The 23,891-nt window shown below is 47.2% G+C and overlaps 1 protein-coding gene across 2 annotated transcripts in view; it reads right to left on the bottom strand.

Annotated features, from left to right (window-relative positions):
- Positions 1-23,891, bottom strand: part of Rbfox1 (RNA binding fox-1 homolog 1) — a 2,068,553-nt gene that overhangs the window by 1,919,726 nt on the left and 124,936 nt on the right. For both annotated transcript variants that reach the window (XM_040747948.1, XM_040747949.1), the window contains exon 2: positions 16,481-16,519. In XM_040747948.1, coding sequence (XP_040603882.1) covers positions 16,481-16,519 — 39 coding nt within the window. The remainder of the gene's footprint in view (positions 1-16,480; positions 16,520-23,891) is intronic.

Consider the following 23,891-nt stretch of genomic DNA (forward strand, 5'->3'; position numbering starts at 1 on the left):
ATCATACCCATGCTCCTATGGGTACATTAAGGTCTGTTACAGGCCGAGTAGCCACAGCTATGAGGGTGTCTGCGACCTGGTGAACACAGCCATTTCCCATGGGTGTAAGAAGCCAGGTAGAAAACAAACATTACTGGTAACCCCATGGATAGGAAGATGGGCATGGGTAAAATTAGCCCACAGCCTTAGAACTCTGAAAACACTTTAGAGGGAGGGGCTTCTAGTTGGGTGGCAACACCACTGATCTCCAAACCCATAGGTTCTGAATCTCCAACTCTACGTCCATGGATAAAACCAGTCACCCATTAAAAATACACTTGTCTTTTATCTGTTGAATTATCAATATTCCCTAAACAACCCATCATAAAAATATAGATATATATGGATGGATAGATGGATGGATGGATGGCATTCACATTGCTGTGTTGGGAGGTATAAGGCATCAAGAGATGATGTAGGAAATGATGGGGGTGTGTGACTCATACAAGGCTCTGAAACCTGCTATAGAAGAGATTAATTCATCCTTGGGTCCATGTATCTATGGCTGTCCCAGAACCAATTTCCCATGGATCCCAAGAAACAGGGAATCTACTTATGGATGGGGAATCTTGTGACCTGAGTCTATGCTATGGAAGTCTCTCAGACTATGTTCTTAGGATCAGTTACCTATATGAATATTTGTTTTACTTGAATTTAAAAGAAGTTCACCACCAAAAGTTAAAACAAACAAAAACACCAGTCATGCTTGTCTAAGGAAGCTGTACCTCTACTCAAGGCCTGCAGGGGGCGCCTCGGCTTCATGAACTCAGCTCTGGTGGAAGAATAGGCTGGTCTGGCTTCCCTGAGATTTCAAGACAGGAGAACCCTGGAGGCTCAAAGCTGATAGAGGAGAGATCATGGAAGCTGGCCACTCTTGCCTCCCCAGCCCTGGAGTAGGCCCTGTGACAAGCAGGAGATCCCTCTCCCAAAAGTTGTCAGTACCCCAGAGAAATTCTTCCAGAAAGAAGCTGGGTAGCAATGCACCATTCTCAAGACCTCCTCCTCAGCTCTGGAAGTCCGAGCACTTACATGGGGACATACAGCTACATGACAGGGCAATCTGCTTTCAAGTCGCTGCTCTGGCACTGGGACACTGGAGTGACTGTGAGCAAAACTCCTGATTGCTGACTCCTGTTCTATAGGAGGTGGCTCCGATGACCTCACAGAGTCTTATGAGGACTTAATGAGGTCAAACGTGCTTGCCACAGGTCTGGGTAAAGCACTTGCTATACAAATGTAAGTACAAGTCTGGATTCCCCGGCACCCACACAAATTTTAATGCGGTAGCATACATCCGAAATCCCAGCATTTCCATGGGGAGGAGGGAGGTGGAGACAGGCCAACCAGTCTGGCGTATGCAGAGGACACGAGACACAGTCTGAAGGAAGACAGAAAGTGAGGACAGACAAACACACTGGGAGAGGCTGCTGTACAGCAGTGTCTGCTCCCTTTGTCACCTGCAACTTGTCACCACGGTGAACTAGGTGACCCAGCTCAGATGGCCCTCCCCTCCCCATCTCCACACAGCACGTGGTCACTGAGAGTCAGAAGTCACATTCCCTATCCCTGAGCCCTGAGACATCAGCAGCTAAGGATGGCTCAGATCTGTACCCACAACTTGAGGCCAGCGGGCAGGCAGCACAAAGCATCGGGGCAGTAAACCTGCCCTGAGCCTGACCTCCCTCCAGCTGCTCCAGCTGTGAGACATCCTCCCAGTCAGCACTTCCAGAGCCAAGGAGGCTGGCAGGTCCTGGTATACAAAAGGAGATGGCTGCCGAGTCCAGACTGACCTCCATGTCCAGTGCATCATCCAGTTAGCTGTATAACCTTGAGAAAGAAACTGGACTTCTTTGTCTCTGGCCACACAAGGAAGAAGCCCCCTATTGCATGGCTCTTGGTCCATCTCTGTGTCAAGCACCTGGCATGAAACAGAATCCAGGCCAGTTTCTGGGCCTTGTCTGAGAGGTGCTGAGTTCCAGGATGATACTGAGACAAACAGCTGTGCTAGCCAATCGTGAGGAAGTTGTACATTCGTGTGCAACCAACTCTGAGCAGATGCTGACGTCACTTGCCAGACAAAGACACTGAAAGAAAAGACCAAGACTCCCTCTTTCCCCAAGGTCACAAGTGCCAAATTGAGTATATCTAGTTTCAGAACTATTCCATTTGGTTTGGTATTTGAGACAGGGTCTTCAGACTGAATAGAAATGCATCACCTTCCTGCCTCAGCCTCCCAAGAGTTGAGATCACAGGCATGCACCCCATACACATGCCCCAGAAATGTTCTTCTAGCACACCTATGTCAAAATTTAAATTATCCCAGGGCTCAGCACACTGTGGACCTTAGGACGACTGTGCCCATCTTTTATTCCCTATTCTCTGGAACAACTAATGAGTCCTCAAGTCCTGCCATATATACAAGCCTTCAACTGCATGTGAAAACTTGGGGACAATCAAGTAATGTAGGGAAAAGGGACCAGTCAAAGAAACACACCCTGAGCAGGGCCAAAGAAACACACTTTGGCCCTGAAACCAGAGCCAAATCTGACCTTAATCAAGTGAGGTCATAGAGAGGGTTCGGGGGACAAAGATGAATGATGCCAGCTGCACCTTGGAGCCCCATAATGCAGACATACATAGCCATCTCCACATCCTACCCATAGGGCTGTAGTGTCAGATGGAGCTAGGAATAAGGACTGGCTCTGCTGCCCACCAACTGTGTAAGTGCAGATGAGGTAGGGTGTACGCATGTGCCATGGGAAAGCATGACTAATTCTGGAAGAGAATTTGCCAGGAAGCATCCTTGCCAAGACTGCATGACATGTGGCTCAAGTTTTTGGCACAAATGCAAATGAGTTGTCTATTATCACCATCATCACCTTCATCCATCACCACCATTACCACCACAACCATCATCATCCCCTTCACCACCACCACCATCATCACCGCTAATACCACCATCACCATTATCCCCACCACTATCAGCACTACCACTGTCTCTGTCACTGCCATCATCATTACCATCATCACTATCACCATAATTACCACTATAATCATCACAACTGTCATCACCATCAGTATCCACACCATAGTCACTACCCTCGCCATCACCATTACTACCATTCTTACTATCATCATCATTATCTTTGCGTCATTCTAGAAAACAATGTGGGAAAGCATACCTATTGTCCTGCCTGCTCCCCAGACAACACAAATCATGGTTTTAAAACCAAGCTCCATCCCCAACACTCACCAAGAAGGGGGATCACCATCTTTTGTGCTCCTTCACTCATTTGTTTTTCATGCATGAAATCCTGTTTCCTGCATCTTGGGTACCCACTTGTAACCCTCCTGGTAGGAGCAAAGATATTCTACAAAGAACCATTTGTACCTCTTCCTGTGGCTATCAAACTATTGGAACAATGCTACTATGGTCCCCAGGAAACTGGAATTTCCCTCATTCTAGAAGAATGAAAAGACAGGGGCTATGGTGCCAGCCAGAGGAAGACCTTGTCTCTCAGAAAGAGATTTCATAATTTGGACAAATTGTCAGATCACTTTCCAGGAGAGACAAGAGTCTCAACAATGATGGATCTGATAATATGTCAACAGTGATGTTCAGGACCACACTTTGACTGAACCTGCATACCTATGTGTGGTTTTATTTAAACTTGAATTTTGTGTCAGTACCCAAAGATAGGCTGGGGGGGTCACTGGACTTCTTTCGTTCCTCTTCCAATGTGGACACACTGAACAAGCCTCCTTTATCTGTTTTCTCTTTAACTGGCCTATCATGGAGTGGCTGGATCTTGCTCCTCAGATCAGCCAGGGTCTGCCCCTAATATATGTGACCCCAGAAACAAGTCCATCCATATGTCAAAGAATGGTATCTCCACTCAGCTACACTACAGACCTTCCTTCCATCAAGCCTACCATTACCCACAGCCCCGACGACTTCCCCATGACAGCCCATGATAAATTCCAAGGCAGGATGCCCCACAAACCCACCACACAATTCCTGTGAGACTTCAAGTGTCTGTTGTCATAATCCATGGAGCTCAGGGCCTTTGTTGCGTTTCAGTGAGTAATCAACAGTATTCATCTCACAGGTATTTGCCTTAGGAGCAGATGGGGAGGCGACTTCAGTCTATGAGGAGTATGAAAAACAAGCTGGAATGTAATAAAGCAGCAAGCTCACTGCTTTTCACACTTGAGAGTGTGGAGTCTCACACAAGATTATCAGTTTTCAGCGTCCAAACAGAAGGAGAGGGGACCAGACCTGATTAGATCCAGAGGGATTCTTGGAAAGTTCAAGCAACTATAATTCCATGGCACAAACAGGGATAGGTAGAAGGAACCATGGGGTTACTCAAGTAAGACTTCCTATAGGGATGTCCAAAGCCAGATATGGGTAGCCATTACAAACCAAGAGCTCAAATGTACCTTGATTGACTAATAATGTCTAGTCTAGAGCCATAGGTGAGAAAGAGTGGCCATAGCAGACCTGTAGAAATCATGATGTCTGCTGGAAGCATGGAAGAACGTGTGGTGGAAACAATGTCACACACTGATGCTTTCCATATGACTCCAGGAGAACGGGCTCTTCTGTGGAGTTCCAAGTCTCTGACTCCAACAGTGGGAATATGTGCAGTGCTCCCAACCACAGCATGCTTTGTAAAATGTGTTAAGGGCTCTGCATGCAAAGCACAGACCTGAAGGTGACTTCTGGGGATGTATAACTGCTTTCACTGACTCTGAGAAGTGACAGGCTGTGCCTCCCTTATACCATCACTGGATATAACAAAGTGAAAGCAACGGGTCAGAAGAGGGACTTCCCACCCTCAAGTTGCCTACAGGCTCCGGTGAACTATGAGTCTGTGTAGATGGAAGTTTCTATCCCGCCCAGTCCTGCAGCCGTTTAGTCCCAAATAAACACACAGAGGCTTATAGTGATTATTAAACTGTTAGCCCAATGGGTCAGGCTTCTTACTGGCTAGCTATCTCTTAATTATTAACCCATTTCTATTAATCTATGTATATCCAAGTGGTCTTGGCTTACCAGAGAATGCCCAAGTGTCCTACCTTCCCTGTAGCTACCTGGCGTCTCCCTGGTGTCTCCCCTGCGTTTCCCTGACTCCACCTACTACCTTTCTCTAACCTTGTTTGGATTTCCCACCTGGCTAAATCCTGCCTGTCCATTGGAAAAGCAGCTGTGTTCATCAATCAATAAGAGAAACATACATTCACAGCATACAGAAGGACATCCCCCATCAAGTCTGCACTTGCTATTTGTGCTGAAGTCCCATGAAAACATAGGCACCCCAGAGAGGCTAGCGAACTTCCCTTTCCACCACTCACTGACTGGCTATCCTCTCTCACAAAAGCTCTCCTCCCAGAAGCCTCCTGAGTCATAGGACTTGAGGACAGCCTACAGGAATTCTTTGTACATTGGGTGGTAGGCTTAGAAGCAGGACAACAATTAGGGAACACCCATCACCCCATCCTCTGCCCTGTGTGTGTGTGTGTATGTGTGTGTGTGTGTACATGTGTATGTGTACATATATATGCATAAAGATGGTATTTCTCAGGTAGCTTGGGCTGGTCTCAAACTTACTGTGTAGCTGAGAAAAGCCTTGAACTAGTAATCCCCCTGCCTCTGCCTCTTGAGCATAGGATGACTATGACCATTTTATGTGATGCTGTGAAAGGAGCCCTGGGCTTTGTGTATACTAGGCTAACTCTCTATAGCTGAGCTATATCCTCCATCTTGTTCTTGTTAACAGTGTGTAAGTGTAATCACAATGTGTGCCAACATACCCAACCAAAGCAATTTCTTCATGCATCTGGACATGGTCTCAGAATCAAGCAAGTCCTACATCTGCTCGGCATTTGCATGGAACATGATGTTAGAACCAACTACATGCTCTGTCTTCATCTCAGGCTCAACACTGAGTTCGCCACAAATACCATGCCTCTTCTACTGGTCTGCCTGGCTGGCCAGCAAACACCATACAAACAGCCACAGGCTTCTGCTCACCTCTCCCAAGGACCAGGAGGAATTGAAGTCCTGGCCACCAAGTAGGGAATGTGGGCACCAGACTTCAACCACCAGCATGGTTTCAGTGCACTGACTGATGCCCACAGCGAGAGGATATAATAGGTACACTCACAGGGGCCACCCTGCCCCAGATGCTCCAAGGCTAACCACACCCAGAATCTCAGAAATTCTGATAGGAAAGGCTGAAAAGTCACTGTAATGAGGGACACGGGCGAGTACTGAGTCTTGTGTGGCTCGTCAAGGGACGAACATAATCCCTATCCAATGGGATCGTCATCATCAGCATCTAAGGGGTTTATCACACTTAGACTATATCTCCCAGTCTGAAATCTGAAACTGTATTAGTACCTCACAACATGATTAGTATCTAATGATAAGGTCCTCAGAGGGGCATTTCAGATAGTTTCTCACTAGGGTCAGCCCCAATCCAATTTTACTGGTGTCCTTACAAGAAGAGGAGACTGGAGCATGGCCACAAACAGAGGGACATGGGAGAAGGTGCCACCTACAAGCCAAGGGCAGAGGTTTCAAAAGAAAGCAACTGGGGACACAGTGACCTTAAACTCCATCCTCCAGAAACAAAAATGGCTGATGTGTAAGCCACATGGATGTTGTACTTCTTTCTGATAGTCACGGCAAGGAAACACAACAGCTGACCAGGTCATTCCAGCCTAGCTAGGAGAGGGAGCACAGGCCTGTAACCCCAGCACTGAGGAGGCTAAGGCAGGAGGATCATGACGCCCAAGCTATCCTTGGCTACATAGAGAGAATCTGTCTCAAAAATATACAAGCCAAACAAAAACCAAGGTTTGGGGCACCCACGTGGAAAAGCACTTGCCTTGTACAGGGAATGCCCTGGGATCCGTCCCCTACAGGACAGAAAACTTTCAAGCTAAGTAAGGTACAGAAAGACTCTCTCCTCTTCCAGGACAAACAGCCATAAGAGAGTAGACAGACACATAGTCAGCCACTGATGATCCCCTCAAGAGCTGAGTCCAAGTGTTCACAAAACTCGTTGTGTGGAGTATTAGCTGAGAGTGCAAGCAGCTATGTGAGCATATGTGAAAGCTGATGTTGCCTGTCAACCCGTCTGGACTGAGAGGCACCTGGGAAAGCACACTGCTGTCTGTATGGTGTTTCCAGAGATGGTCTGAGCCCTGGCCAATGGATTAGTCTCTTAATGTATTAATGACATGATGGCATGATTAGGAGGGGGTAAGAAGTAGGTGGGGCCTGGTTGGAAAAAGCAGATTCCCTAGGGGTGGGGAGCCTGCCCTTGGGGGCTGTACCTCACCCTGGCCCCTTTCTGTGTTTCATTTCTCCTCACCCTGTGATGTGTGCAACTCTGAGCCCACACAAACCTTCCCAGAGGTTGTTTATACAGACCTGGCCTGCTAAGTATTGTCCCTAAAAGTTCTCATCTCCATATGAATACCGTGGCTCTTGCAATATACATGTGCTGTGCACTTTAGTTTGTGCAAGCATGGGCATATACAGGAGGGGGTATAAATAAACAAACTCTTAAGTTTTGAAAAGAGGTTTCAAGTCTAAATAAGTGGCTTAGTGCCTAAGACTCCTTGCTATGCAGGTATAAGGACCTGAGTTCCGAATCCCAACACCTACATAATGACTACACGCATCCTATAACTACAGCACTATAGTAAATGGAGGCAGGGGCGTTTCTGGAGCTTGCTGGCTGCCAGCCTAGCTCCAGATTCAGTAAGAGACATTGTCTCAAAGTAAGCTGAAGGACAATGGATACCATCTTCTAGCTTTTACATGTGTGCATACTATAGAACACACACACACACACACACACAATTTGACTGTTTTTGTTTGAATGTGATATGTCCCCACCATGCCCACATGTTTCAGCTCTTGTTGCCTAGCTGCTAATGCTATTTTGGAAGGATGTGGAACCTTTGGGCTTAAGTCCTCACTGGCAGGTGAAGCCAGTAGGAGTCAGGACTTGAGGGTTATAGCCTCAACCAGCTTCTGTCCAGTCTCTCTGCTTCCTGATCCATGTCTTGAGCCTGAGAATGAGTTTATAACTACCCTGCTCTCTCCTCCCTCAGTCCATCACTTGGCAGCTCTCTACTGCCCAAATTCACTTAGAAACCAGTGTAGTTTCCAGGGCATAATGCAAGGAAGAGAAGAGCAGAGAGTGTGGCTGGAGAAGTCAGCAAATATTATTCCCCCTCTACCTGCCCATCCTTACTCCAGTCATCATCCTCCATCCATCCACCCATCCAGGAATGGAGTCATCTAACCATTCACGTATTAATCCATCCAGTTTTCCATCTAGCTATCCAGCTAGCCAAGTCATTCCACCCACCCATCTATTCTGTCCATCACTCCATCCAATCATCCATTCATCATTCAGTCCATTCATTCTATCGCTTCATCCAGGCACCCAGTCATCAGCCATCCATCTATGCAGCTATTCATGCATCTGTCCATGCACCATCCATCCATCCATCCCTCTGTCCATCCTCTGCACCTCAACATCCTATCTTAGAGCCGGAAGACCTTTCTCGTTCTGCATTCATAGTGCCCAGTGAGAATGACCTTGCCCATCATTTTGCCTATGTTTCATCCTAAATGTGATGATTTGCTACAAGCATGCTTTTCCATGTACCAGGCTTTCACTGTCTGGGGTTTTAGATGGTCCAGGTAATCGATAACACTGCAGTTCTGACTCTAAATTAAATAACTGCACATTTATTACCCATTACTAGAAGGCCAGCTGGGAATCCTGCCTCAGGAGCAGGCGTTTCTTCTCTCTGGCACCCTCAAGGCATCCAGTGGCTTGGATCCGAAGGTACAAATGTTGCTCAGCTTTCTGGAAGCAAAGCCTGTCTGCTCTCTATCATGAATTGGGATGAAAACTGACAAGACTGTGAAATCCACCATGACCCCCCTCCCCCACCCCAGGGGAGGCAGCATTTGGATGTAGACTCCTCTGTCACCTGCTCCTCCTAGAATGTTGGGGACAAAGAATTTCAGCTCCATAGGCTGCATGCAGATTGTTTTCTCCTCCAAGGAGCCAGGGGAGCACATGGGCAAGGTTCCCTACAAGTGGGCAGTCGAGTGCTCTTGGGGTTGAGCAAATTGAACTCTGTGTTGCTTTCCCTACAGAAGTCCAGGGGTGTGGCAAGAGTGCTGCACCCTTGCATCTTCAGGGAGTGCTTTCAGGATCAGAAAGCCATGAGCCACCCACAGTAAGAACTGTCCTACAGCCCTTCAGAGATCACAGTCCAGAACGGCTTGTACCCAGCAACCTGGGGGGGGGGTGCTGGGCAGACAGAGTACAAATCCACCAATCTCTGAAGATCTCATCTCACGGGCTCTCTGCTCCACACGTCAACAATGAAGACATAGCCTGCATACTCACTTCAGTCACGTGGGCAAAGTCAAGGGGGGCCCAGATTGCAAGTGACACCCCAGAGCACCTGGCGAGGAAGACACTCTGTTCTCTGGACAGTAGTCTGGTCCTCATTAGCTGGCTTAGCAGTGACATTAGAATCAGTGTTAGTGTCTCCCACCCATGGGGAAGGGCAGGATTTTTTTCAAATCCTCTGAAATGAACTTGAAATAGCATAGAGGCTGAGGAGATGGCTCAGCAAAATGTTTGCTGCACAAGGGACCTGGGTTCAATCTCCAAACCCCACATCAAAAGCCAGATAAAAGGATGCACATCTGTAATCCCAGAGCTAGGGAAGCAGAGATTGGGCAGATCCCCGGGGCTCACTATCCAGTCAACCTAGTCTACTTGGTGGATTCCACACCAGTAAAAGATTCTGTCTCAACCAAGGCAGGGCTGGGAGATGGCTCATTATGTAAAGCATATGCCATATAAGCCTGGTGACCAGAGTTGGATCCCCAGACCTCACAGAAAAGCTGGACATGGTGGCCTAGGCAGAAGATAGGTGGCTGAAACTCCAGATTCTCCAGATTCTCCATGAGCTCACAGGCAGCTGGTGTGGCTTATGCAGTGGTTAAGAGACCATGTCTCAGACAAGATGAAAAGGCAGATCAACACACATACAATGTAGCATACATGGGCCTACATTCATACACAGACCCAGAAAAACAGTGGGAACCGTCTAGAAAATGATAAGATTGTCCTGTGGCCTCCATACACACCTACACATGCATATGAGTGTTCACACCCATGAACACACACATGTATAAAAAGTATACATCAAGTATTCACAGGAATGCAGAGAATTCGTGTTCCAGGTTGAAGGTACTTATTAGTCCTGCACTAGCTTTCTCAATCAAATTTATACAACCACAGAATCATTACTATCGTATTAAAAACAAAAATTCTTTGGAGTCCTGAGGGGCAGTATCCAGAACTTCTGTCTCCCCCGCCCCAGAACACCCTGTGTCTTATTCACTAAACTGCTATGAAGAGACACCATGAACCAAGGCAACTCTTATGAAAGAAAACATCTAACTGGGGTTACAGTTTCAGAGGTTTAGTCCATTATCATCATGACAGGGAGCACTGTGGCTTGAAGGCAGACACTGGGCAGTAGCTGAAACTTACATCCTGATCCAAAGGCAGGTAGAGCCTGGGCCTGTTACTCGCTTTGAGGTTTCGAAGCCCACCTTCAGTGATACACTTCTTCCAATAAGGCCACACCTTCTAAGCTTCTAATCCTATCAGAGAGTGTCATTCCCTGGAGACTAAGCATTCTAATATATGAACCTGTGGGGGCCATTCTTCTTCGAACAATCACACCATCCTCACTCATGGGCACCCCAACCTTTTTTTTTCATAATTGATTCACTTAACCAAGCACTAACACCCCAGGCCTCCTACAATGTGTCACCACATACAGATGGCTGCCAAGGGTCCCCTGAACTCTTGCTATAATCAGTTAAGGACATCCCTAGCACCTCATCTGTGCTCCTCAAAATGGCCGCACCACACGCACCCACAGGAGACAGACTTAGAAGAACAGCACACAGCTGATGAAAGAGGAAACTGTCCCCAACAGGGTGGAGCTTCTCATCGAGACTGTGGAAGAGATCTGACCTTTCCTAAAATTGTTCTCCAGATGACAGCCACTTGTTTCTTTCCTCCATTCCCTCCATTGCTCCAAGAGCCTCGAAGTTCCTAGGATCCCACAGGCTGTCTCTGGACTCTAAGCTTCTACCACCTGCCTAGGGACAACAGTCTCTGAAAGACAAACAGAATGTCATCCCTACTTCAGCACTGCCCATGTCTGACACTCAGCACGGGATCACCCAATCTACACACAGTGACGTGGGCTACAAACAATGTAGCAGGTGCCATTGTAGGTGGGAGGAACTGTCTGAATGTTGGCAAGGAAAATGGGAGGAGCTGGTCAGAGAAGGGTAAGACAGGAAGGCTTAATGGAAGGGGCAGTGCCCAGAGCATCCTGATAACAGGGTTGGTGCAGGGCTGGGGAGATAGCTCAGCCAGTAAGGAACATACCTTGCAAACACTAGGACCTGAGTTCAATCCCCAGAACCCTTATAAAATCAAGTCAGGCATGATGCCACATACTTCAATTCCCAGATGGCTAAGTCAAGTGATTTGGTATAGTCATCAGCTAATTGCACAGTTTGGCATGTGTCCCCAGGGGCTTCCCATACATTGCACACACTAAGATGTGAGTGTCCCGGGTCTGGAGGGCTGGGGCAGTGATAAGGACATCACACCTGAGGAGAACACTGGGATCCACACAGCAGGCAGGTACCTCAATGAGCCCACTGGTTGAAACATTTGCTGAGTCTGCAGGCGCTTAGCCTTGTTACCAACAGAAGATCAGAATTACTGTGGTCCCAAGCTCTAGCCAACCCCAGATCTGTGGTGATATCTTGCTTGTACAAATAAAGTCTGTCTGAAGGTCAGAGAATGGAGCTTGCCACTGGCTAACCATAGAGGTCTGAAGGTCTATACAGACAGACAGGAAGTGAGGTAGCTGGGTGGAAACAGGATATAAGCAGGAACTAGTGCTCTTGTCTCTGCTGAGACACTAAGGAGGTAAGGAGTGGCAGTGGTTTACTCCTTCTCTCTGATCTCTCAGCATTTTCCTCAATATATGACTCTGGGTTTTTATTGCTTAGACCAATTAAGAACTCGATTTACACAGATCACGTCTCTGTGACCAGACCTTGGCAAGTTATAAAACCTCCCAAACTCACTTTTACCATCTCAGTGGTAGGGACCACAGACAGTTACACGCTGGGTTATTAAAAATACAGAAGAGAAAGTTGTTGGGGAAGTCCTGTTATTTGCCTGTTATTTGTCAATAAAGTACTGTTGAGCCTATAGGAATCTAGAGAGGTGGGACTAGGAGTCCAGGAGGATTCTGGGAAGGAGAAACACAAGAGAGTCAACATGTAACGCCATGGGGGTAGGAAGCCTGGAACTATTCTCTGGTAAGAAACATACTTAGATTAACAATTATGGGGTAATTACTTAAGTCAGAGCTAGCTAGTAAGAAACAAGCAAGGCCAACAGCTTCATAATTAATATAGCCTCCTGTGTGTTTATTTGGGACTGATACGGCTCTAGAACCAGGCTGGTGGGAAAGCGGCTCTGGAACCAGGCTGGCGGAATGGCTCCTTCTCAAGGAAAAAGCTTCTCTTAACAGAAAGTATTTGGGGAACTTGGCACAATACCTAGTAAATATTAACTCCTTCTCCTAATATGACCTGGTAGTGCACTGACTATAATCCTAACCCTGGGGCAGTGGGAACAAGATGATCAGAAGTTCAAGGCTAGCCTGGGATACATGAGATCTTCTATTCTCTCTCTCTCTCTCACACACACACACTAGCTCTGTGGCCTCTGAGCGGCTCTAAGCTGAGATGGTGGTGATGCCGGGAGACGATAAAAGATACAGAAGAAGCTGCAAAGTGCAGTGAGCTGTGTGTGCCCCTCCTCCCATACCAAGTTCAAAAGGGCTGTTTAGCTCTTGACTTTCTCAAGGGGGAACTGAGGGTGACAGCAGCCTTTTCAGTAGGGATTAAAGGCAGCCCCGTGGGGAGTTAGTAGCAGGATGCCAGCCTTCCAAACCAGCAGGGAGACACGGAATCAATCACCTCTGCTGAAGGAGCTCTTCTTTGTACCATGTGATTTCTTTTTAATGGCAGATCAAATGCACCCATTAGGGCAAACATGATTCTGTAAAATTCCTCCATTAAAACACTGAGGTCCTCAGACCATAAGAGCAAAGCCCGGCCATATGCACCTTCAGAGACTCCTGCCTCAGCAGGAAGTGAGGAAGAAGGAGGCAGCAGATGTGCTCTGGCCCCAGAGAGACAACAAGAGCCATGTCAGAAAACTACATGCTGTGGACAACTGCCTGATGCCCTTGGAGTTTTAACCTTAGATACATGAGTCACATGACACAGACCAAAAATGTATAAAATACAGACTGGGGAGATGGCTCTGTCGGTGAAGTGCATGCTGTGACAGCATGAGAACCTGAGTTTGAGTTCCAGAATCCACATTTTAAAAGCCTTGTGTGACGGCACGCTCTTAGTCCCAGCACTAGGGAGGCTGGGTGGATCCTTGTGACTTGTGGGCCAGCCTGGCCTACTTGGCAAGTTTCAGACTAATGGAGGACTCTGTCTCAAAAAGCAAGGTAGCACTGATGAGATGGCTCAACATACAAAGGAGCTTGCAGCCAAACTGACAACTTGAATTCAATCCCAAGGCTTAGATGGTAGAGGGAGAGAATTAACTCCCGTGAATTGTCCTTTGACCTCAACACCTGTGCTAGGGAACACATGTACATAATAAATGTGATTTTAAAAAACCAAAGTGGGCCAGGTGGTGGCGGCACACACCTTTAATCCTGGCACTCAGGAGGTAGAGGCAGACAGATCTCTGTGAGTTCGAGACCATACTGGTCTACAAGAGCTAGTTCCAGGACAGCCTCCAAAGCCACAGAGAAACCCTATCCCAAAACAACAAAAATAAATAAATAAATAAATAAATAAAATTAATGAATAAATAAATACATAAATAAATAAAGCAAAGTGGCCGGTACCTAAAGAAGAGCAGCACTCAAGGTTGACACCTGTTAATTTGTGTGTGTGTGTGTGTGTGTGTGTAAAGCACAAATGACCAGTAACAGCATCTATTCATCTATCCATATATCTATCCACCTAACCATCTATCTGCCAATCAATATACTCATCTATCTATCCATCATTCTATCCATATATCCACCCACCCATCCGTCCATATGTTCATTCCTATCCATTCATGAATGCATCCATCTGTCTGTCCATCACTACATCTACCTATCCTTCATTGTATCCATCTATCCATCCATCCACTCAATCACACATACACGCATATGCCAACCCAGCCCTACCCAGCCATCCATCCACCCACCCAATACCCACCAAGCATCTTCTCCCTACACCAAGATGTTGAGAATTTGATGAACTACACAGATGAGATGCAAAAGTTATCAAATTTAATAATTCCCCCTAGGTACAGAAACAGATGAGTAAAGCAAATTAAAATATGGATGTGGGAAAGAGCCTTGGGACCTGGCAGGGTGGAGCAGGCATGCTGAGGTGCCAGGTGGAGCTCCTTGTTCCATTTGACACGTTTCACCAGGATCCTATGCTATGCTATCAGAGTGCTCTCTCTCTCTCTCTCTCTCTCTCTCTCTCTCTCTCTCTCTCTCTCTCTCTCTCTCTCAGAGCTTCTGTTTTGCTAGGGAGGAAGCAAATGAATAAAAATGAAAACAAGAAAGAAAAATTACTTCAGAGCACACAGAGCCATGAAGAATGGATTCTTAAGCCCTGGAGAAGCAAGTCTGGGGCAGAAGAGTCCTTTGTGGGACTCAGGCTAGGCCTAAGGGCAGGAGGAGCAGGGAGGCTGCAGAAGCAAGATGAGAAAGCTGACTGGGACCAGCTCGTGCTGGGACATTTAGATGCTATACTTAGATCAAGCAGTAACCCACACAGAGAGCTGGGGATCTTGGACAGCACCTCACAGCGGACAGGAGCCACTGTGGGGATCAGATGGTAAAATCTGCTGTGATCATGGGGCTAATTGATGGATGATACCAGCTGTGGGTGGCAAAGAGCATCCCTTCTGCAGGAAGAAAATGAAGAAGGTGGTCCCAGCCTGTCACACAGGAGAGGTAGAAAGCCAAGATTTACCAACCACCCGTCAATGGAAGGGGGCAGACTCAACAGAGACAGACCAGCCATTGCTCTAAGGAGTCACAAAGGGGCCTGGGTCTAGAAAACGGTGCCTTCCCAGTCTGCACATTTAACTCCCTCCTCAAGGAAACATCAGAGTTGATCACGCCTCCATTCTCATCTTCATCTATTCCTCCAGCGACCTGGAAGCCTCATGTGGACACTTACTTGCTTTCTCAGCATGAAACTCTCCACCTGAGAAAGGCTTCCTGGTGACCTTTCTCTCTGAGGTACCAGGAGGTTTGCACAAGATTGTTTTGCAAGGACACAGTGGGTGCTCAACAAACGTCGGACCCCAGTTCCCGTTCTGAAGATTGTCCTGTGCCTCCTGGCTGGCTGGTGCTCTGCAGTGAGTATGGAGACAGGATGACAGGAGACAGTGTTGTGCATCCAAGAGATGCTGGCAGGGAGAGATGGTGCCATGGCAATCACATTTCCAGATCTGTTTTCCGTGCTACGGAGAATATGAGAATCAGGAAGCAGACCCATTTTAAAGGCGGAACCTGTCTGGGAGCAAGTGTGGGCAGCTCCAGGCCCATAAGAGCTTGAGCAGATGGGGTGGGAATCACCTTCCAGGCAGAGTAGGTAGTCGTGATCTCGGGGAAGCCAGGCAGAGTCTGTGAATCTACCCCTTCTCCCCCCCTCTACCTGCCAGAAGATCCGGCACCTCCAGCAGTAACAAGGCAGAGTGAGGCTGGTGAGGCAAGCAAGCAGGTTTCTTCTTGACAAGCAGCCTATGATGCCCAAGGAATCAACTCTTCAGCCACCGACTTGCACGCCTGGCAAAACAGACTCCATCTTTAGAGCTCACCCATCACAGATACCAAGAGCTTTTCATTCACCTGTAAGCCTTCGATGATCTATTAACAATGACTGTTTTAGATAAGGAGTGAAAAGTGCTGTCGCTAATTAGCAATGTCTGCTTGGGCACTAGAAGCAGAGTGTTGTGTCTGATGGCAAGTATGTGTCCATGAGGCCAATGAGTCCCTACTGTAAGTGAAAAGGGACATCCAGAGGTCCAAAGGCCACCAATACCAATACCAATTTGCTTTTTCTCTCTTACCCATTGCTAATTAAGCAAGCAAAAAAACACATTGGCACAGGAGACTGACTTACCTCCTCACTTCCAATAAATACAACATCTTCACCTAGAGTATAATGACTGCTTACCTGACTCTCAACCAGGCTGGGAGGCAGAGATGGCAGATCCTGTATGGGAAAAGAAAAAAGAAAAACACAAAGACAAGGAAGATTCAGTTTTTGCGAAACAATTGCTTTCAGTTTGTTTTCCTCATAGGCAGTAGCTACGACATTACTTCAAAGGGAGTACTTACCCATTCATTCTAAAGTGTTAATTGAGAGAGTAGTAAATGACAATTGGGTTGCAGGATCTTTATTTTTAACAATATGACAAGTGTCTGGACTTGTCAGGAAGGAAATGCAGGATGGTGTTGCAATAAAAAAAAGTCACTGTGTGCAATGATCAGAAGGGGACAGACATGTGGAGGAATGATGGGTGCAAAGGCCCTGGGACTGGGTGGAGAGCGAGGGGAAAATCTAATGAGCCAGCCATGATCAGCAAGAAGAGAACAGGAGGATATTGGGGACCAGAGCATGCTCGGTTTTTATGCCCAACATCTGGAGTTTGCATGCTGTGATGTTTAGATTTGTCATCTTGACACAACACAGAATCACCTGAGAAGAGCCTCCATAAGGGGATGTCTTCACTAGGTTGGCCTGTGGGACTGTCTCTACTAAAACAGTTCATTGATATGGAAAGACACAGGCCACTGTGGGTGGCGCCATTCCCTAGGAAGGGAACCGTAAACCAAATAAGAATGTAGTAGAGCACAAGCATGCATTTATCTCTCTCTGCTCTTGATCTGTGGATGTGACGTGACTATCTACTTGAAGTTCCTGTCTTGAGATCCCCATGGTGATGAACTATGACCTGAACTTATAAGCTGAATAAACCTCTTCTTCTAAGTTGCTTTTGGCCAGGATCTTTTATCACAGCAACAGAAATGAAATAGAATATGCAGCTTTCTAAAAAATTAGGAAGCATAAGCTGATACTTCTTCCTCAAACAATGCCCCAGTTTCTGAGCTAGGGGCCCACTCGGGCAGTCCTCGCTTCTGTGCAGGTGCTCAGTTACAGACCTGTGAGAGTTGAAATGCCCTGCCCCTCCTACCACAGTGGGATACAGCCAAGGATCCAGCCAAGAACACAGACCATACCTCACCAAACATCACTCATGTGGGGAGGTCCAAACCAGACACTCTGAGTGAGCAAACAACAGGAAGACCTGGCATGCAAGGGCTAGCCTGCCCCTGAAGCAACACACCATTCTGCAAGCCAAGAAGGCTGGCTCTTTTCTCTCTGAGGTCAGTCTGCATTTCTGTCGTGGTTGGATTGTCTGTACTGGCTTCTTCCTTCCTTAAGTCACATTGAAACCCAAACTCGTTTTTCCCTCTCAGAAGGTCATATCTGTCTACCATAGCTGTGACCATTACCTTACCAAACATACAGGGAGCCCCTATACTGGTGGCACTTCCAGAATGGAGTTATTACAGAGAGTAGAGACAATGCCAAAACTCACACACAGTCGTGGCTCTGAGGAAGAGTGTGAGGAAGATCCACCCTTCAGAACAGCAGACCAATGCTCTATCAGAGGCACTTGGCTGTGGCAAATGTGATGGCTAATGCTGACTGTCACCTTGACAGGACCCAGCATCACCTAGAAGACAAGCCTCCAGGTGCACCTGTGAGGGACTGTCCTATCAGTTTAATAGAGGAGGGAAGGCCCACCCTAAATGGAGCACCACGCCGGGCTGAGGCCCCAGACTGGATAACAGGAGAAAGTGAACTGAGTGCTAGCATTCACACCTCTGCTTCCTGACTGCAGATGCCATGTGACCACTCTCCTGTCACCATGCCCCCTGCCATGACGGACTGCATCCTCACACGGTGAGCCAAATTAAACCCTTCCTCCCTTAAGTTGCTTTTTTTCAGGCTGTTTTATTACAGCCATAGAACAGGAAAGTAATTAATTAAACAATCAAACATCTGTGGTGTCCCTAAGGTGTGAAGCTGGCAGCCACATAAAATCCACATTATTGAGGCACCATCATTTCTTGAGCTACTACTCCAAGAGTAACATCCAAAACCTACACCTACTCTGTGTGTGTGTGTGTCACACGTGCGCTCATGCATGCACACACATACAAATGTATGTGTGGATGTTCTTGCCCATGCATTGGTGTGTGGAGCCCAGAAGTCAATGTCAGGAGTCCTTTTCTATCACTTTCCACCTTATTTTTGAGACAGATTCTCTCACTGAGCCTGGAGTTCTCTGATGGACTAACTTATTGGCCAGCTAACCCCAGGGACCCACCTGTTTCTGCCCTTCACCCACAGTGTAGGGGTTACAGGTTTGCACCTCTTCCCCCACCCTTTATGAGGATGCTGGGGATCTGAACTCTGACCCCTGTACTTGAGCAGCAAGTACTTTACTCACCTAGCCTCTGCCCAAACCCCCAAAACTATTTCTAAATGCACTGGTGTTTAAAGCATGCCACAGCCTACACGGGAAGGGGTCGCTTTTCTTGTTCCTTGGTTTCAAATTATTGTGCATCAGGGCTTTTTCAAACAATCAGATACCTGGTGACAGGCAACTCCATGAACTCTCTCTCTCTCTCTCTCTCTCTCTCTCTCTCTCTCTCTCTCTCTCTCTCTCTCTCTCTCTCGTGTGTGTGTGTGTGTGTGTGTGTGTGTGTTCATTCCCAGGTTAATGGGAAATAAACATATTCTGCCTCACAACAGGAAGTAATAGGATTCTAGCACAGATGACAGCAGAGGAGGTGGCAACAGGAATCAGTTCACCTCTCTAAGGGAAACATCAGATAAAACAGATCAGGCTCCAGTCCCCCTGTCTAGATGTGAACATTCCACAGATCTTTGAGCTCAGAGAAGGTAGACGGCTCTCCCAGTTAAATGTTCTCCCAGGTAAATGCCTGGCCCTTCTGAGAGAGACAATTAATGAGCTCCAAGGCTGCTCGGGCCAAGATAAATGGTGTGATGGACAAGGAGGGCCATCTCACCACACCACCAAACGGCCATCTTGTCTTCCCATGCTGTCTCATTAGATACCACTGAGGACCCATCCAGCCCACCCTTAGAATGGAAGCTATTTTTGAAATGATTACACAGCTCAAACTTGGGCCCACTTAAAGGCAGAAATGCTGGTTGGGAGAGATACAGATGAACGCCACTTCTTTCTCTCTGCAGGAGATGCTCCGTGGGCTTGAAAGAAAAGTAAAGAGTGCACAAGGGGTTTGTCTTCAGAGAACCACTGTAGAGCTGAGGAGTTAATTCCAAACAGTGTCTGGTGCGATCATCAGGTGCCTGCCCTCCCCAAGCCTGCTGGATGCCTCCTCTCCGTTCTCAGTGTCCGGAAACCTGAGCATCAAGGGAGAGGGGAGAAAGGGCAGGGAACAGAGAAGGGGACAAGGACAGTTGCTGAGGCTGCAGGTCTCAGGACTGCATGGGGACAACTCCAGTTATACTTTGGAGGTGCCAAGAAATTGTACGTAAGAAGTTGACATGTGACCATCCTATGCTCTGATCCATGTCTGTTCTGTGCCAGTGTCACTCACAAATATAGGAAACTCAAGTGACCTGGAACCACTCCCCTTTTCCTCCCTGGCCACGCTGTCTCCTAAAGCCACAGTGAGTGAGAAATCACAGCCATCCCTCAAAGATGATGAGTGGGCCCAGGAGGTGGCTCAGCTGGTAAGTGCTGGCCTTGTAAGATGTGGAGCTGAATTTGAGCCCCGGAGCCCATGTCAGAGAGCCAGGCAAAGACTCTGCCTGCAAAATCAGGGTGGATGGCAGCCTTCAGAGTAGAGGGCTGACTCAGCAGTTAAGAGTGTGTACTGCTATTACAGAGGATCCAAGTTCCATCCCTGGTACCCACTTTGTTTGCCAGCTCACAACTGCCTGTAACTCCAGCTCCAGAAGACCCAACGCCTTCTTTTGGGCACCCACATACATGTGCATACATCCACACAAACACACACACATAAAAATAAAAAAATCTTTAAAAAAAGGTAGACAGAATCTCAAGAAATGCACCCAGAGTTGATCTCTGGCCTCCACATGCACTCCTCACACACACCTGAGTACATGTGTGTGCACACACACACACACACACACACACACACACACACAACACTCACATGAGAATTGATTAAGCCCTCAATCAGTATCTCATTCCTCTCCCCAAAAGAGAAAGAGCAAACACTCCATTTCATAAGCAGAACTTCAACCTCACACAGGAGCATTCCTTCACCAGCCAGCTCCGTGACAGGTATATAATACTCGGAGATCAAGTGACAGTTTTTGCAATGGCTTCTTGTCGATGCCAAACAATGAGGGCTAGGCAGCCTGCATCAGCCCTGGAGTGGGATTACAGCTGGGAAAGCCCTGTCTGGTTCTCCTCTGTTCCTCCTGCATGAGGCTCTGTCAGTGAGGGCAGCCACAGTCTCCAGGAGGATTAGGGAGAAAAGGAAGCAGAGTCTGGTTTTTTTTTGCTATCCAAAGGATTCTGTGGGGCCCAGGTCCAGGGAATATCCCTTGCCTTCCCTGAGAAAGCATGTCACCATGATGAAAAACCTTTACCTGAGTCTCTATCCCCTTTTGGAAAATGCCCCCAGCAGCAGTGGCAGCTGCCCCAATAGAGGGTGGTTCAAAACATGCCTGCTGAGTCCCAGATGCTTGGGAGTCTCCCAACCAAGCTTCTCTATGTGCTCCTCTTTTCCATGGGGGATTCCTTTCCACACAGACCCCTCTCATTGGAGACTCTTTTCCAATGGGGATCTTTTACAATGGGCACCCATCTTTTCAATGAGAAAGAACTCCCTCTTTTTCAAAGGAGACTTACATCCAGCATCCTTAAAAGGAGGGTTGTAATGGTGTGGGCAAAATGTGAAAATCACTCCATTGGAGGACAGTTAAAATGCTGGGTACCCACAATACAACCACTAGCAAGGTCCTTCCTGTCATCATCTCAGCTTTGCAGATGGTGAAAAGAGGCAAGAAAAGTTCTCTGGATCCTAAAGTCACAAATTTGTTTGACCAGACTCTGACCCCAGGACCCCTCTCAGCCAATGACTGACCCCAGGACCCCTCTCAGGCAATGGTTCTATTGAACAAACTGGACTCACACTTGGCACCAGGCAGATGTAACATCACCAGCCTGCCCTCAAGGAACTTCCAAGTGACTCTGGAGGCATACCTCAGAAAGCAATCTGTAAAAGATGAGATTCTCTAGAATCTTGCTACATAAATAAGCAATGGGACCCAAAGGGAAAAGGAGGATGAGAAAATGGAGTTTGTGGGGACTCACTAGCCAGGGGAGGGCATGGGAGCCTGAGTCACTGCAGGAGAAGGAATCATGAAAGATGCATCAGAAAGCAAAGGACCCTTAGGAGAGGACCAAGGAGGAAGAAGGGTGCACAGTGAGAGGGGCCACCACACCATGGTGCAAACGCCCTATGCCTACCCCTCTGCCCCTCTTGTAATATTTCCCAGATTGATCACTGGCTATTGGGAAATGAATGCACAGAACCAGGAGACACTCCAGACATAGACAGGTAGGCAGGAGGCTGCAGAGCACGTTAGAAGGTGTGACTGAACCCAGTTTCTACATCCATTCCTAGGCAGGGGAAGGGAGAGGACCCAATGTAAGGCCTAGAGAGGCTGGGAACAGAAATAGAGAAAAGAAGACAGTGGCATGTGCCACTCACTATGTGAACCCGTAGCAAACAAATGGTATATGCCTCATCTTCTACTATGCCCCCAAGGCTTCACCACTCTTGGCACCCATTAGTGGCTCAATAAGAATTTAAAAAGGTATATGGATGGATGGATGGATGGATGGATGGATGGATGGATGGATAGATGGATGGATAGATGGATGGATGGATGGATGGATGGATGGATGGATGGATGGATAGATGGATGGATAGATGGATGGATAGATGGATGGATGGATGGATGGATGGATGGATGGATGGATGGATGGATGGCAGGCAGATGTGTGGGTATGTGAGTAAGTGTACGGATGAATAAATAGATTGTGTCATAATTAGAGCTACTGTTGCTATGATGAAACACAGTGAGCAGAAACAACTTGGGGAGGAAAGGGTATGTTCAGCTTGCACACTGTAAACCATAGTCCATTGAGGGGAGCCAAAACAGGAACTCAAACTGGACAGGAACCTGAATGAACGAGCTCTTTCAGGGTCAGGGAGGAGTGCTGCTTACTGGCTTGCTCCTCTTGGCTTGCTTAGTCTGCTTTCTTACAACATCCAGGGCCACCAGTCCAGGAATGGCACCACCCACACTGGGCTACATCTTCCCACATCAATCACTAAGGAAATGCTTCCCTACAGGCTTGCCTATAGCCTGATCTTATGGAGGGGCATTTTCTCAGTTGAGGCTCCCTCCTCTCAGAAGACTCTAGCTTGTTAACATAAAACTGGTCGGTATAGGTGGATAAATGGGTAACTGGCTGGATGTACAGTTGTGTGGGTAGCGAGTAGATAAGTGGATGAATTCATATATGCATTCAGGGATGATGGAAGAATGGATGAAGGATGGGTTTATGGCCGGACAGGTGGGTGGGTGAGCGAGTGGACAGATGAATGCATGGATTCTTGGAAAGACAAATGAGTAAATTTAAATTCTATCATAGTCTTCTATTGTTAAGAATACAGAAATCAAAATTTAAAACTCTTTAAAAACACGTCTGTTTAGGTTCATAGCATCCTCCTGAGAGGTAAGGGTCTTCGTAAAGATTTGGGTCACACAGCCTTATCGAGGCTGTGAGACCTGGAGTCCATCTGCGTGCCTCTCCACATGCAGTTTTCACCTGTGTAAGGCAAACCAGTTCATTGCCTTTGTCTCTGGTGGGAACTGGGAATCAAGGGAAGTGACCCACAGAAACTGCATGGAGCTGTCTGCGGCAAGCAAAAAGGGTGCAGTAATTTATACGGTGTCCCTCTTTCTCCTTTCCTCTCTCCCTGTACCACCAGACAGCGACTCTGCTGCCCCACAAGACACCTCACAACCTCAGCCACACACAGGCCCTTTCCCACTCCATCACTCCTATGAGTGCAAGCAAGGCACTGAGACACAGAAAACAGCTATATACACTTAGTGCATGGCAGGTTGATTATGCTGAGGCCTCATAATCCAGCTAAAGGAAGAGGACCCAGCAGCTAATTTTTAAAATGCAATCTATATTTAATGCAATATGAATATTTAACTCGCTTAATGCAATATTTAATTTGATCCCCAATACAAATAAAAATAGTAAACAGATCAGTTAATGATTTACACACAGGCTCTCCTATTGTGTCATGAAACCTTTTTCTGATGACAATTTTCTTCCTCTCTCTAAGAAGATATGCTAGAATGTCCCAGCTGCTGCTTCTAAGTGGGTCACAGTGTCCTGTGGGGAGTGGGTTCAGCCAGGGAGTGGCCACAGCTTTGATTTATTTGGACACTTAAATATTTC

This window comes from Mesocricetus auratus, unplaced genomic scaffold (genome assembly GCF_017639785.1).
Source record: "Mesocricetus auratus isolate SY011 unplaced genomic scaffold, BCM_Maur_2.0 Super-Scaffold_100007, whole genome shotgun sequence".
NCBI lineage: Eukaryota > Metazoa > Chordata > Mammalia > Rodentia > Cricetidae > Mesocricetus > Mesocricetus auratus.